This window comes from Engystomops pustulosus, chromosome 2 (assembly GCF_040894005.1).
Source record: "Engystomops pustulosus chromosome 2, aEngPut4.maternal, whole genome shotgun sequence".
NCBI lineage: Eukaryota > Metazoa > Chordata > Amphibia > Anura > Leptodactylidae > Engystomops > Engystomops pustulosus.
This window is the reverse complement of record NC_092412.1, coordinates 253943170-253956309: the sequence shown is the minus strand read 5'-3', so window position 1 is coordinate 253956309 and position 13140 is coordinate 253943170. Positions and strand designations below refer to the sequence as shown.

Below are 13140 nucleotides of genomic sequence, written 5' to 3'. Positions count from 1 at the left end.
GTTACAATGTATCAGCCTGGAGCCCAGAGCATTGTCAAGACTGGAATAATTTGTGACAACCCCTCAGTGTCTGTCTATTCGCTGACAGCAAGCACAGCTATGGGAGAAGGTGATGAATCTTCATGTGTAGACAGTGGTAGATATTATAGTCAGTGACCCTGGCACAGCAGGGTATGTGGGGGGCACTTACCTCCAGCAGCACAGACGTGTGAGGGGCCCCGGCTGTACCACCGCGCCGGAGAGGGGGGCGGGGAGGTGAGAGCGTCCCACCTGCTGTGCACAGGGGTCAGGCTCATTCTCTCATTCCCCCCTCCTCCCGGCGCAGTGGTAGATTCCGCTCCTCTCCTCATTCTTGTGCTGGAGCTCAGTGCCAGGTGCTGCCCGGGCTGTGCGTGTGAACAGGGCTCTGGATGGAAGCTGCCGCAGGACTGGGCTATGGCTGCCACTCTACTGGGCTGCATTGCTCTGCTGTGTGCCACAGGTAAGTGCTACCTGGGTCTTTGAGTCCTCCCTGCTGCAGACTGGCATCTGCCCAGGGGGCACCTGGGGGCTGGCACTGCCCTGGGGGCTGGCACTGCCCTGGGTAACCCCCTTACTGAGTTTTCTGTGCCCTTGGAGTGTCAGACCAGACAATGGGGCATCTGCCTAATATTCATGGACATGATCACCCCCCCAGGATATCTTTTCAGTAGGCAGCGTGGGCATCTTTATGGGTGCTCTCAGCATTTACAGGCATATCGGTTATGTCTGTGGGCATCGGCTTCACCTCAGCTCTTGTACTGATGCCATGTGCATGTGGTGCCCTGCAGCAGACAATGGAGACATCTGATGTGGGCATTTTATGGGTATGACCCCCAGGGTCTTGTTCCTGAGGCTGGGTGTGGGCACAGGATAGTTCTTGCAATGTGCGTTCAGTAAATCAACAGATTGTTGGCACAGCATTGCCTGTGATGTGTATCCAAGGTGACGGCAAAGTGTGGGCACACTACAGGCACATTGCTATGTCAGTGTGTGTGAGGGGGCACGGTACCCTGCATTATCTATGCCACTTTGTCATGCATTGCTGTTACTATATAGTCAGTAAAGTGTGGGCACAGGGGTGCCACTTGGAGTGTGGGCATGATGTGTTCTCTGAGAAGGTGCATGCACTCATTGACCTGCTGGCAGGATATTAATGTGCATCCTTAGGTGGGCGCCTTGGCATCCTGTGGTACCAGGATAGGAGCTGGCACTGCATACTGTGGGTTATTGTATAGACTTGGCTTGGGGTGATAATAACATAGGATGGCATGTGTGCCCAGCTAGGTTGCATTGTTCTGGAGCTGAGGATTGGGGGCACACAGGATCAGCTGGAAGAGGGGGGTCTTATGCTATATGTGATCCTGTTTTATATCTATGTGCATACAACACTGTGCCCACACAGTGCCCCCACACTTACAACACTGTGCCCATACAGTACCCCCATACATACAACACTGTGTCCATACAGTGCCCCCACACTTACAACACTGTGCCCATACAGTACCCCCATACATACAACACTGTGTCCATACAGTGCCCCCACACTTACAACACTATGTCCATACAGTGCCCCCATACATACAACACTGTGCCCATACAGTGCCCCCACACTTACAACACTATGTCCATACAGTGCCCCCATACATACAACACTGTGTCCATACAGTGCCCCCACACTTACAACACTATGTCCATACAGTGCCCCCACACATACAAGACTGTGCCAATACAGTGCCCCCATACATACAACACTGTGTCCATACAGTGCCCCCATACATGCAACACTGTGCCCATACAGTGCCCCCATACATACAACACTGTGCCCATACAGTGCCCCCACACATACAACACTATGTCCATACAGTGCCCCCATACATACAACACTGTGTCCATACAGTGCCCCCATACATACAACACTGTGTCCATACAGTGCCCCCATACATACAACACTGTGCCCATACAGTGCCCCCACACATACAACACTGTGTCCATACAGTGCCCCCATACATACAACACTGTGTCCATACAGTGCCCCTATACATACAACACTGTGCCCATACATTGCCCCTATACATACAAGACTGTGCCAATACAGTGCCCCCATACATACAACACTATGTCCATACAGTGCCCCCACACTTACAACACTATGTCCATACAGTGCCCCCATACATACAACACTGTGTCCATACAGTGCCCCCATACATACAACACTGTGCCCATACAGTGCCCCCACACATACAACACTGTGTCCATACAGTGCCCCCATACATACAACACTATGTCCATACAGTGCCCCCATACATGCAACACTGTGACCATACAGTGCCCCCATACATACAACACTATGTCCATACAGTGCCCCCATACATGCAACACTGTGCCCATACAGTGCCCCTATACATATAACACTGTGCCCATACAATGCCCTCATACATACAACACTATGTCCATACAGTGCCCCTATACATATAACACTGTGCCCATACATTGCCCCTATACATACAACACTGTGCCCATACATTGCCCCTATACATACAACACTGTGCCCATACAGTGCCCTCATACATACAACACTATGTCCATACAGTGCCCCCATACATACAACACTGTGCCCATACAGTGCCCCCATACATACAACACTGTGCCCATACAGTGCCCCCATACATACAACATTGTAATACAGGGCACATCTATACCTACACCTGTACACACAGTACTGTGCCCTATACAGTACAAATATAGGCAGAACACTACACCTATACACACAGCACTGCATCCATACCATGCATATAGTGCACCCATACTCCAATCTACACCCTCATCCACAATACTGTACTGCTAGGTTCCCTTTAAGCAATGTAACTGTTGGGGCGCGTAAGATATTGTTGCACCTGGGCCCCAGAGCCGGAGTAAGCCTAAAAGTTCATCCATTGCAGTAAATAAAGCTAAAGAGAAAACAACATTGTAGAGTCCGGGAGCTTCACCCAACCTTATAGGTATGGGGGCAGAACTGCTTAAATGCACCCATACATAGAACACTGCAGTCATACATACTAGACTACCCCATACCCACAACACTGCACCCATACCCACATCACGGCACCCATACCCCCAACACTGCACCCATACCCACATCACTGCACCCATACCCACAACACTGCACCCATACCCACATCACAGCACCCATACCCACATCACTGCACCCATACCCACAACACTGCACCCATACCCACATCACAGCACCCATACCCACATCACGGCACCCATACCCACATCACTGCACCCATATTCACATCACTGCACCCATACCATCAACACTGCACCCATATTGACGACACTGCACCCATACCCACATCACTGCACCCATACTCACATCACTGCACCCATACCCACATCACTGCACCCATACCCACATCACTGCACCCATGCCCACATCACTGTACCCATACCCTCAACACTGCACCCATAACCCCAACACTGCACCCATACCTACATCACTGCACCCATACCCACATCACTGCACCCATATCCTCAACACTGCACCCATACTCTCATCACTGCACCCATACCCCCAACACTGCACCCATACCCACATCACTGCACCCATACCCCCAACACTGCACCCATAACCCCAACACTGCACCCATACCCACATCACTGCACCCATACCTACATCACTGCACCCATACCCACATCACTGCACCCATATCCTCAACACTGCACCCATACTCTCATCACTGCACCCATACCCACATCACTGCACCCATACCCCCAACACTGCACCCATACTATGGGCCCCTATACACTACACTACACTGCACCCCTTTACACTACCCCCATACCCACAACAATGCACTACATTGCACATTACACTTTACCCGTATAAACTACACCCTGCACCCATACACCGTGCACCCATACATCCTGCACCCATACACCGTGCACCCATACATCCTGCACCCATACACCCTGCACCCATACACCCTGCACCCATACATCCTGCACCCATACACCCTGCACCCATACACCCTGCACCCATACACCCTGCACCCATACATCCTGCACCCATACACCCTGCACCCATACACCCTGCACCCATACATCCTGCACCCATACACCGTGCACCCATACATCCTGCACCCATACACCCTGCACCCATACACCCTGCACCCATACATCCTGCACCCATACACCCTGCACCCATACACCCTGCACCCATACATCCTGCACCCATACACCCTGCACCCATACACCCTGCACCCATACACCCTGCACCCATACATCCTGCACCCATACACCCTGCACCCATACATCCTGCACCCATACACCCTGCACCCATACACCCTGCACCCATACATCCTGCACCCATACATCCTGCACCCTTACACCCTGCACCCATACACCCTGCCTACACCATCAGGCCGCTTCTCTCTTGCTTTGTTACGCAGACTGACAAAAGCTTGTAATGCAACAGGAGAGGTGTCGTCACAGTGTGCGGTGGTACGGTCAGTGCATTCTCCCCGCACTCCGGTGCCCGCTGTGCGGCTGCTTGTTGTGTGATGATGATGAAGGCTCCGTCCTCTCCCTCCCCCAGTTATGAAGCCGCATAATAATAAGGGGAGAGATTATTATGCGTGCCACCATCCCGCGCTGACATCAGCACCTCCTGCACCTCCGCGCCGCCGCCACATTTGTATCTTATCAGTCTTACTTCCCGCTGACCGGAATATTAACCAGGAGGATTGATCAGGAGAAGGCGCCATCGCTCCTGGGTGATGAATAAATCCCTGGCGCTGCCTATGGACAGGTGGCACAATATATCAGCTGTGCTGCGGACTGGCACTGCACCCGCGGGCACCTCCACCAGGACCCTGTGATCCTAAACTTACACCTCTGTGCTGTCCCTCTGTTACTCCGCCTGGAAATGCATGAATTCATTGATAACTGAGCATCATCAGTCGCCAGACCATGGAAACAAGTCCTTTCTCCCAACTCATTAGAAAAATTCACATAATTCAACTTTTCCAGGCTTCTGAATTCCACATAGATCTAGTTTTACAGTAGTAAGGTGTTACCACCCAGCTTTCCCAGTATTCTGTATATTAAATGCATAAAAGATTTAGGAAAGCTGGGTGATGACGAATGCAGTTCACATGGATTATCATAACCCAACATTTCCAGGATTCTGAATGTCAAGTGGGTTAAGCTTCTCAATATAAGGCTGTAACCACCCAACAGTCAGAGGTATGCCAAATGCATCCGTCTCCAAATATAGACTTTAGAAAGTTGGGTGCCATGTAGATCTAGTTTTGCAGTATAAGGGAGTTTATATTGCTATGTCACTAGGTAGCTCTGTGGCACATACAGGGATTACCCAGCTTTTCCACTCTCCTTTATGCTCAATGCATCTGCTCCTACATAAATAGGGCGGTCGGAAAGCTGGGTGACAAGTAATGCAGCTCACATGGACTATAACCCAGTTTTCCAGGCTGCTGAATGCCATGCGCCTTCTGTTTCTCAATGTAAGGATGATGCCACTAAGCTTTCCTAGTCTCCTGAATGGCAAATGCATATTTCCCTACATAACCAGGGCTTTAGAAAAGCTGGGAGATAACTAATACACTTTACATGGATTATAACCCAGCTTTTCCAGGCTGTTGAATTCCAGATGAATCAAGTTTTACATAATCATGTTGCCACCCAACTCTCCCAGTCTCCTGCATGCCAAAACCATCTGTCTCTGTATTCAGGAGAACCTGGGAGTTAACAATTTTTACATGGAATACTACCCAGCTTTTCTGGCTCCTGAGTGGCACCGGCATAAGGGGGGAGGGGGTTGGAATTTGGGATTATGAGGCAGATTTGCTGTGGCCTGGATCTGGTGGGAAAGGTCTCCTCGGGTTATCTGGAGGAGACGCGGGAGGACAATGCTCTGTGTCATTGTGTACCAGGAGCAGATGTAGGGGGAGTAACCGGCCGAGCCCCCCCTCCCCGCCCCACACACCATGGACCATGTTCACACTGGACACAAAGAACTGACAGATAATAAATGCAGAGGGAAGGATGGGAAGGAATATCAGAGGTGACATATAGGATCATATAGAGCAGCATCGGTGCCAGACTGCCCTGCATGTTCTATAGGTGTCACCTGAATGCCTCGGCCCCTCTCCTGATTCCCCTGTCCTGCTATTTTCCAGACTCCTCTGTCCTCCTCCTCCTCCAGACTCTTCTGTCCTCCTCCAGACTCCTCTGTCCTCTTCTAGACCCTTCTGTCCTCCTCCAGACTCTTCTGTCCTCTTCCCCACTCCTCTTCTCATCCTGCAGACTCCTCTGTCCTCTTCCAGTCCTCCTCCAGACTCTTCTGTCCTCCTCCAGACTCCTCTGTCCTCCTCCTTCAGACTCATCTATCCTCTTCCAGACTTCTCTGTTCTATCCAGACCCCTCTGAACTTTCCAGACTCCTCTGTCCTCCTCTTCCAGACTCCTCTGTCCTCCTCTTCCAGACTCCTCTGTCCTCCTTTTCCAGACTCCTCTGTCCTCCTCTTCCAGACTCCTCTGTCCTCCTCTTCCAGACTCCTCTGTCCTCCTCTTCCAGACTCCTGTGTTCTCCTCCAGACCTCTCTGTTGTACTAAAGACTCTACTGTTGGCCTCCTCCTGATCTCTCTGTCCCTCTCAGGACTCCTCTGTCTCCTTCCAGACTCTTCTGTCCTCCTCGCTAGGGCACTGCCATTCATATAGGGGTCTCTGGTCTGTGCTTGTTATGGTGGCACCGCCATTCTTATAGGGGTCTCTGGTCTGTGCTTGTTATGGGGGCACTGCCATTCTTATAGGGGTCTCTGGTCTGTGCTTGTTATGGGGGCACTGTCATTCTTATAGGGGTCTCTGGTCTGTGCTTGTTATGGGGGCACTGCCATTCTTATAGGGGTCTCTGGTCTGTGCTTGTTATGGGGGCACTGTCATTCTTATAGGGGTCTCTGGTCTGTGCTTGTTATGGGGGCACTGCCATTCTTATAGGGGTCTCTGGTCTGTGCTTGTTATGGTGGCACCGTCATTCTTATAGGGGTCTCTGGTCTGTGCTTGTTATGGGGGCACTGCCATTCTTATAGGGGTCTCTGGTCTGTGCTTGTTATGGGGGCACCGTCATTCTTATAGGGGTCTCTGGTCTGTGCTTGTTATGGGGGCACTGCCATTCTTATAGGGGTCTCTGGTCTGTGCTTGTTATGGGGGCACTGTCATTCTTATAGGGGTCTCTGGTCTGCGCTTGTTATGGGGGCACTGCCATTCTTATAGGGGTCTCTGGTCTGTGCTTGTTATGGGGGCACTGCCATTCTTATAGGGGTCTCTGGTCTGTGCTTGTTATGGGGGCACTGCCATTCTTATAGGGGTCTCTGGTCTGTGCTTGTTATGGGGGCACTGTCATTCTTATAGGGGTCTCTGGTCTGTGCTTGTTATGGGGGCACTGCCATTCTTATAGGGGTCTCTGGTCTGTGCTTGTTATGGGGGCACTGTCATTCTTATAGGGGTCTCTGGTCTGTGCTTGTTATGGGGGCACTTTCATTCTTATAGGGGTCTCTGGTCTGTGCTTGTTATGGGGGCACTGTCATTCTTATTAGGGGTCTCTGGTCTGTGCTCACTGGGTCTATTGCCAGGGGTTCGTTTTTTCTATAATGTTAGTGTAGATTATATGGGGGCTTTACTTTTATGGGGGTATTGCGTTTGTTATGGGTGCAGTGTGACTGATATTACGCTGTGGCTGCTATGGGGGGCTCTGGGTGTTGGGGGGGATGCTGGATACACATTGCTGTGACGGTGACCCTCTTCATGTTGTGTGAGCACAATGGTTCCTATAGAGGACCCTACAAAAGCTGGACCAGGAGGGTGTCTGATAATAGGATCCATGCGCTGCGGCTGACTGATCACATGACGCGCGACAGAACAGGCGCTTTTTATATCTGGAATTTCCTTGGATAAAGGTCATAAGACAGAAAGAGAGAGAGGAAAACTCTGCATACACAGGAGCAGGAGACAGGTCAGTGCCCCCTCACTACTGCACATGCAGGACCTCACCCATCAGGGAGGATCTGAGCCTGAGAGACCTCCTGCCGGGAATATAAACAGGAGATGAATGTGAATGATGAGCACTCCCAGAAATTACACACATAGCTGTGCCAGGAGGGGAGGAGAGCAGCACCAGCAGTATAGCAGTTATATTACTGTACATAGGGGGCAGTATTATAGGAGTTATATTCCTGTACATAGGGGACAGTATTATAGTAGTTATATTCCTGTACATAGGAGCAGTATTATAGTAGTTATATTCTTGTACATAGGGGGTAGTATTATAGTAGTTATATTCCTGTACATAGGGGGCAGTATTATAGTAGTTATATTCTTGTACATAGGGGCAGTATTATAGTAGTTATATTCCTGTACATAGGGGACAGTATTATAGTAGTTATATTCTTGTACATAGGGGGCAGTATTATAGGAGTTATATTCCTGTACATAGGGGACAGTATTATAGTAGTTATATTCCTGTACATAGGGGGCAGTATTATAGTAGTTATATTCTTGTACATAGGGGGTAGTATTATAGTAGTTATATTCCTGTACATAGGGGGCAGTATTATAGTAGTTATATTCTTGTACATAGGGGCAGTATTATAGTAGTTATATTCCTGTACATAGGGGACAGTATTATAGTAGTTATATTCTTGTACATAGGGGGCAGTATTATAGTAGTTATATTCTTGTACATAGGGGGCAGTATTATAGGAGTTATATTCCTGTACATAGGGGGCAGCATTATAGTAGTTATATTCCTGTACATAAGGGGCAGCATTATAGTAGTTATATTCCTGTACATAGGGGGCAGTATTATAGTAGTTATATTCCTGTACATAGGGGGCAGTATTATAGTAGTTATATTCCTGTACATAGGGGGCAGTATTATAGTAGTTATATTCCTGTACATAGAGGGCAGTATTATAGTAGTTATATTCCTGTACATAGGGGGCAGTATTATAGGAGTTATATTCCTGTACATAGGGGGCAGTATTATAGTAGTTATATTCCTGTACATAGGAAGCAGTATTATAGTAGTTATATTCCTGTACATAGGGGGCAGTATTATAGTAGTTATATTACTATACATAGGGGGCAGTATTATAGCAGTTATATTACTGTACATAGGGGGCAGTATTATAGGAGTTATATTCCTGTACATAGGGGGCAGTATTATAGTAGTTATATTCCTGTACATAGGGGGCAGTATTATAGTAGTTATATTCTTGTACATAGGAGGCAGTATTATAGTATTTATATTCCTGTACATAGGGGGCAGTATTATAGTAGTTATATTCCTGTACATAGGGGGCAGTATTATAGCAGTTATATTACTGTACATAGGGGGCAGTATTATAGTAGTTATATTCCTGTACATAGGGGGCAGTAGTATAGCAGTTATATTCTTGTACATAGGGGGCAGTATTATAGGAGTTATATTCTTGTACATAGGGGGCAGTATTATAGTAGTTATATTCCTGTACATAGGGGGCAGTATTATAGTAGTTATATTCTTGTACATAGGGGGCAGTATTATAGTAGTTATATTCTTCTACATAGGGGGCAGTATTATAGTAGTTATATTCTTGTACATAGAGGGCAGTATTATAGTAGTTATATTCTTGTACATAGAGGGCAGTATTATAGTAGTTATATTCTTGTACATAGGGGCAGTATTATAGGAGTTATATTCTTGTACATAGGGGACAATATAATAGCAGTTATATTCTTGTACATAGAGGGCAGTATTATAGTAGTTATATTCTTGTACATAGGGGGCAGTATTATAGGAGTTATATTCTTGTACATAGGGGACAATATAATAGCAGTTATATTCTTGTACATAGGGGGCAGTATTATAGTAGTTATATTCTTGTACATAGGGGGCAGTATTATAGTAGTTATATTCCTGTACATAGGGGGCAGTATTATAGTAGTTATATTCTTGTACATAGGGGGCAGTATTATAGTAGTTATATTCTTGTACATAGGGGGCAGTATTATAGTAGTTATATTCTTGTACATAGGGGGCAGTATTATAGTAGTATTATGACCTTCTGTCATTATTACGGTGATGAGGGACGTGAAGGTCTGATGTGACGGTATAAATGAATGTGAAGTGCCAGATGTAAGTGTTATTATAGTTTACGTCTGGATAATAGATTGTTTTCTCCTTGTGAGGCTTTTATTTAGTGTGCTGCGGTATCTCGGCCATTACGCCGTGTACTTCGCTGCTGTACGGTTTCCTCCTTGCGTAGACGTATTACAGGTCAGGCATTGTAGACAGACGCGCGGCTTCATAATTAGCATCCACCGATAACGCTGTGTAACTCGGAGGAGACTTCCACTTTTCTTACGATGATCTTTGGTAACAATATGTCAGTCAGAGCGGTGGAGCTGCTCCCTGACAGCCGGGGTGAGTCAGCTCATTCAGCTCGCTAGGTGTGATGCATTGTGGGAGACATACTATACTTTTGGGTATATCCACTTCTTATTTGTTGCAAAACTTTGTGTAATTCATAGGATCCGGGCAGAGAAAGCAATAAAACTAATAAAGTGTTTCTCCCCTGCTCTTACCTCTGATGCCATTGTCCCAGTTCTCGAAGACGTGTGGACAGATGTGTCATCAGACCTTTGTGTATGTTGTTAGTAGCAGCAGAGCTGTGATATGTGGATTCAGATTCCAGGATTTATTTATTTATATAGTGCACACAGATTATGCAGCACTACACAGAGTTTGCCAAATTGGTCCCTGTCCACATGGGGCTCACAATCTAATCAGCCTACCAGTATGTTTTGGAGTGTGGGAGGAAACCGGAGGACCCAGAGGAAACCCACGCAAACACGGAGAGAACATACAAACTCTTTGCATATGTTGACCCTGGGACTTGGAGCATCTCCTGGTGCACTGGGAGAGTGTCCCGACACTGCTTTGCTCTGTGCTAACTGCAGCCAGTGCTATTTATTGGGGCTCATTTACTTGGAGATCACTGAGTGCATTGTCCGACGAAAGTGAGCAGCATGACTCTTAGTAAATGAGCCCCATTGTCTCTGGAGAGATGTACCTGTTTTGTATGTTGTTGTTATTAGCAGCAGGACTGTGAAATTTGGATTTATTTTCCGAGATTGTAGCTTCTCCAAGTGCACTGGGGTGTTTCCTTTCACTGCTTTGCTCTGTGCTCCCTGTAGGCATTGTTGGGTATTGTCCCTGATAAATGGTGTAATCAGCCCTCTCTGTATGTTAGTAGCAGCAGGACTGTGACATATGGATTTATAGTCCAGGACTGTAGCTTCTCCAGGTGTCCTCACACTGCTGTGCTCTTAGCTCTCGGCAGTGAGACGTTCCACTGCCTCTCTACCATTAGTATTATTCAACCAGATGCCTCTTGATGTTGTTATATAGAAGGAAGGGGCTATGTAACAGAGTAATGAAGAGACCCAAGAGCACAGCAGTGTGAGGACATGTCCGTAACAATCTTCCTTGTTTAGTGAACAGAAATCCAGTACTTTTAACACGACGGTGGATTATAGACTTGAGGGGCACAGATTTTCCGTTTTAATGTGTCAGTACAGGTACTTATAATCTAGCATTCAACTCACAGAGGTTTGCCTACACAAGATGCAATTGTGACAAACCCTCAGCTGGAGGAAAAAGCAGTTCTGTAAAGGCGTTCAGCCTCTTAATGTTAACAAGAATGGTACCATACATTGACAGCAAGCAGAGATCTTTCAAATAGCGAGCAATTGATATGCGCTCAGTAGCAGATTCTACTGTGATTGGTTTTCGGGGTTAATCAGATCATAAAAATATTAATTACGGTTTTCGACTCCTTTAATAACGGCGCGGCTAATGAGATGCCAGGTCAGCCATTTTTCCTGCGTGGAGACCTTGTGCCTCACGCGCCTCTTTATTGATGCGGATAATGTGTGTGTAATATCGTTACAGCTTGTATTCAGCATGACGATCATTAGCATAGATTTACATAATTTCCCACAAGACCCCAGTTCGTGGCCCCTCCTCCTGTGATTGGCGTAACGCTCCGGATCACTTGACTGATGGCGCGGACGGGACGTGTTAATTGAAGTGTCAGGTGACGCTGAGCCATCAGAAAAGTTCAGAGATGCAAAAAAAGTTAAGTACAAAGTGACGGAAGTCAGCTCTGCGAAGATTTTTTATTCCTTATTCAGCCGCCATAATCCTCCCCGTCACCCCCTCAACTGCTATATACAATCTACTTATCATTCCTGATACCAAATACTTCTCACAGCTGAGGGTTTGTTGCAGATGTATCTGGGAACCAGGTTCTTATGGTTAGAAAGGATTGCGGAGACTGGATGCAACTGCAACAAAACCTCAGCTATAAGAAGTATTAGGTGCGTACTAAGGTTTTTAGTTTCTGGGTATAAACAGGAATCTTACCTATTCACTGACAGCAAGTAGAGATCTTGGTAAGAAGCACATAATTCTGAATAACACAATCCTATGTGATAGCCGCTGTGCTCCTGATTGATTCGGCGTTTGCTCCATTCAAATCCATCCACCCACTCATAAGATATAGCCCCCGGGACCTCCTACCTGTCAAGGGGGAGGTAATCTTATACTTTCTCCTGGGGGTGTGTCTCTGTCCATTGTATGATCCCGCCCCCTTGTCTAGGTTGCACTAATTGCATTTAAACTTATCTTTCTCCCCGATCCCCCACAATCATCTTGATGACACTGCCCGATTCTGGTTTCCTTTGACACACATGAAATGACTGCTCAGCCAATCAGTGGCAAAGGGGAGGGATCACCATTGCAAACAATGATTGGACGAGCAGCAACGTCCTGTGTGTCAAGAGGAAGCAGGAAGTGGATTGCGCCAGATCGGATCTACAGTAGATCAATGAATGTTGCATTTTTAAGAATGTTTTTAATTGTTTTTCTAAATTCTATCTGTCCAATCACTGCCCGGCATCTCAGCAGAGGTGGAGTCAAAGTATGGGGGGGAGGGGCAATGAAAAATAGGGGAGTTCAGCTGCCGGTCACTGACAGTCCCAATCACACAAGATCAG

At 47.2% G+C, this 13140-nt stretch overlaps 1 protein-coding gene across 5 annotated transcripts in view; it reads left to right on the top strand.

Moving 5' to 3' along the window:
• Positions 1 to 13140, top strand: part of ILDR2 (immunoglobulin like domain containing receptor 2) — a 162443-nt gene that overhangs the window by 20954 nt on the left and 128349 nt on the right. Inside the window, exon 1 of one of the 5 annotated variants that reach the window (XM_072138888.1) lies at positions 252 to 481. The exons of 1 other annotated variant lie outside the window; for it this stretch is intronic. In XM_072138888.1, the coding sequence (XP_071994989.1) occupies positions 436 to 481 (46 nt within the window). In that variant the 5' untranslated portion in view covers positions 252 to 435. Of the gene's footprint in view, positions 1 to 251; positions 482 to 13140 lie in introns of those variants that run through there. 3 more of the 5 variants (XM_072138886.1, XM_072138885.1, XM_072138884.1) reach the window with 3 other exon arrangements.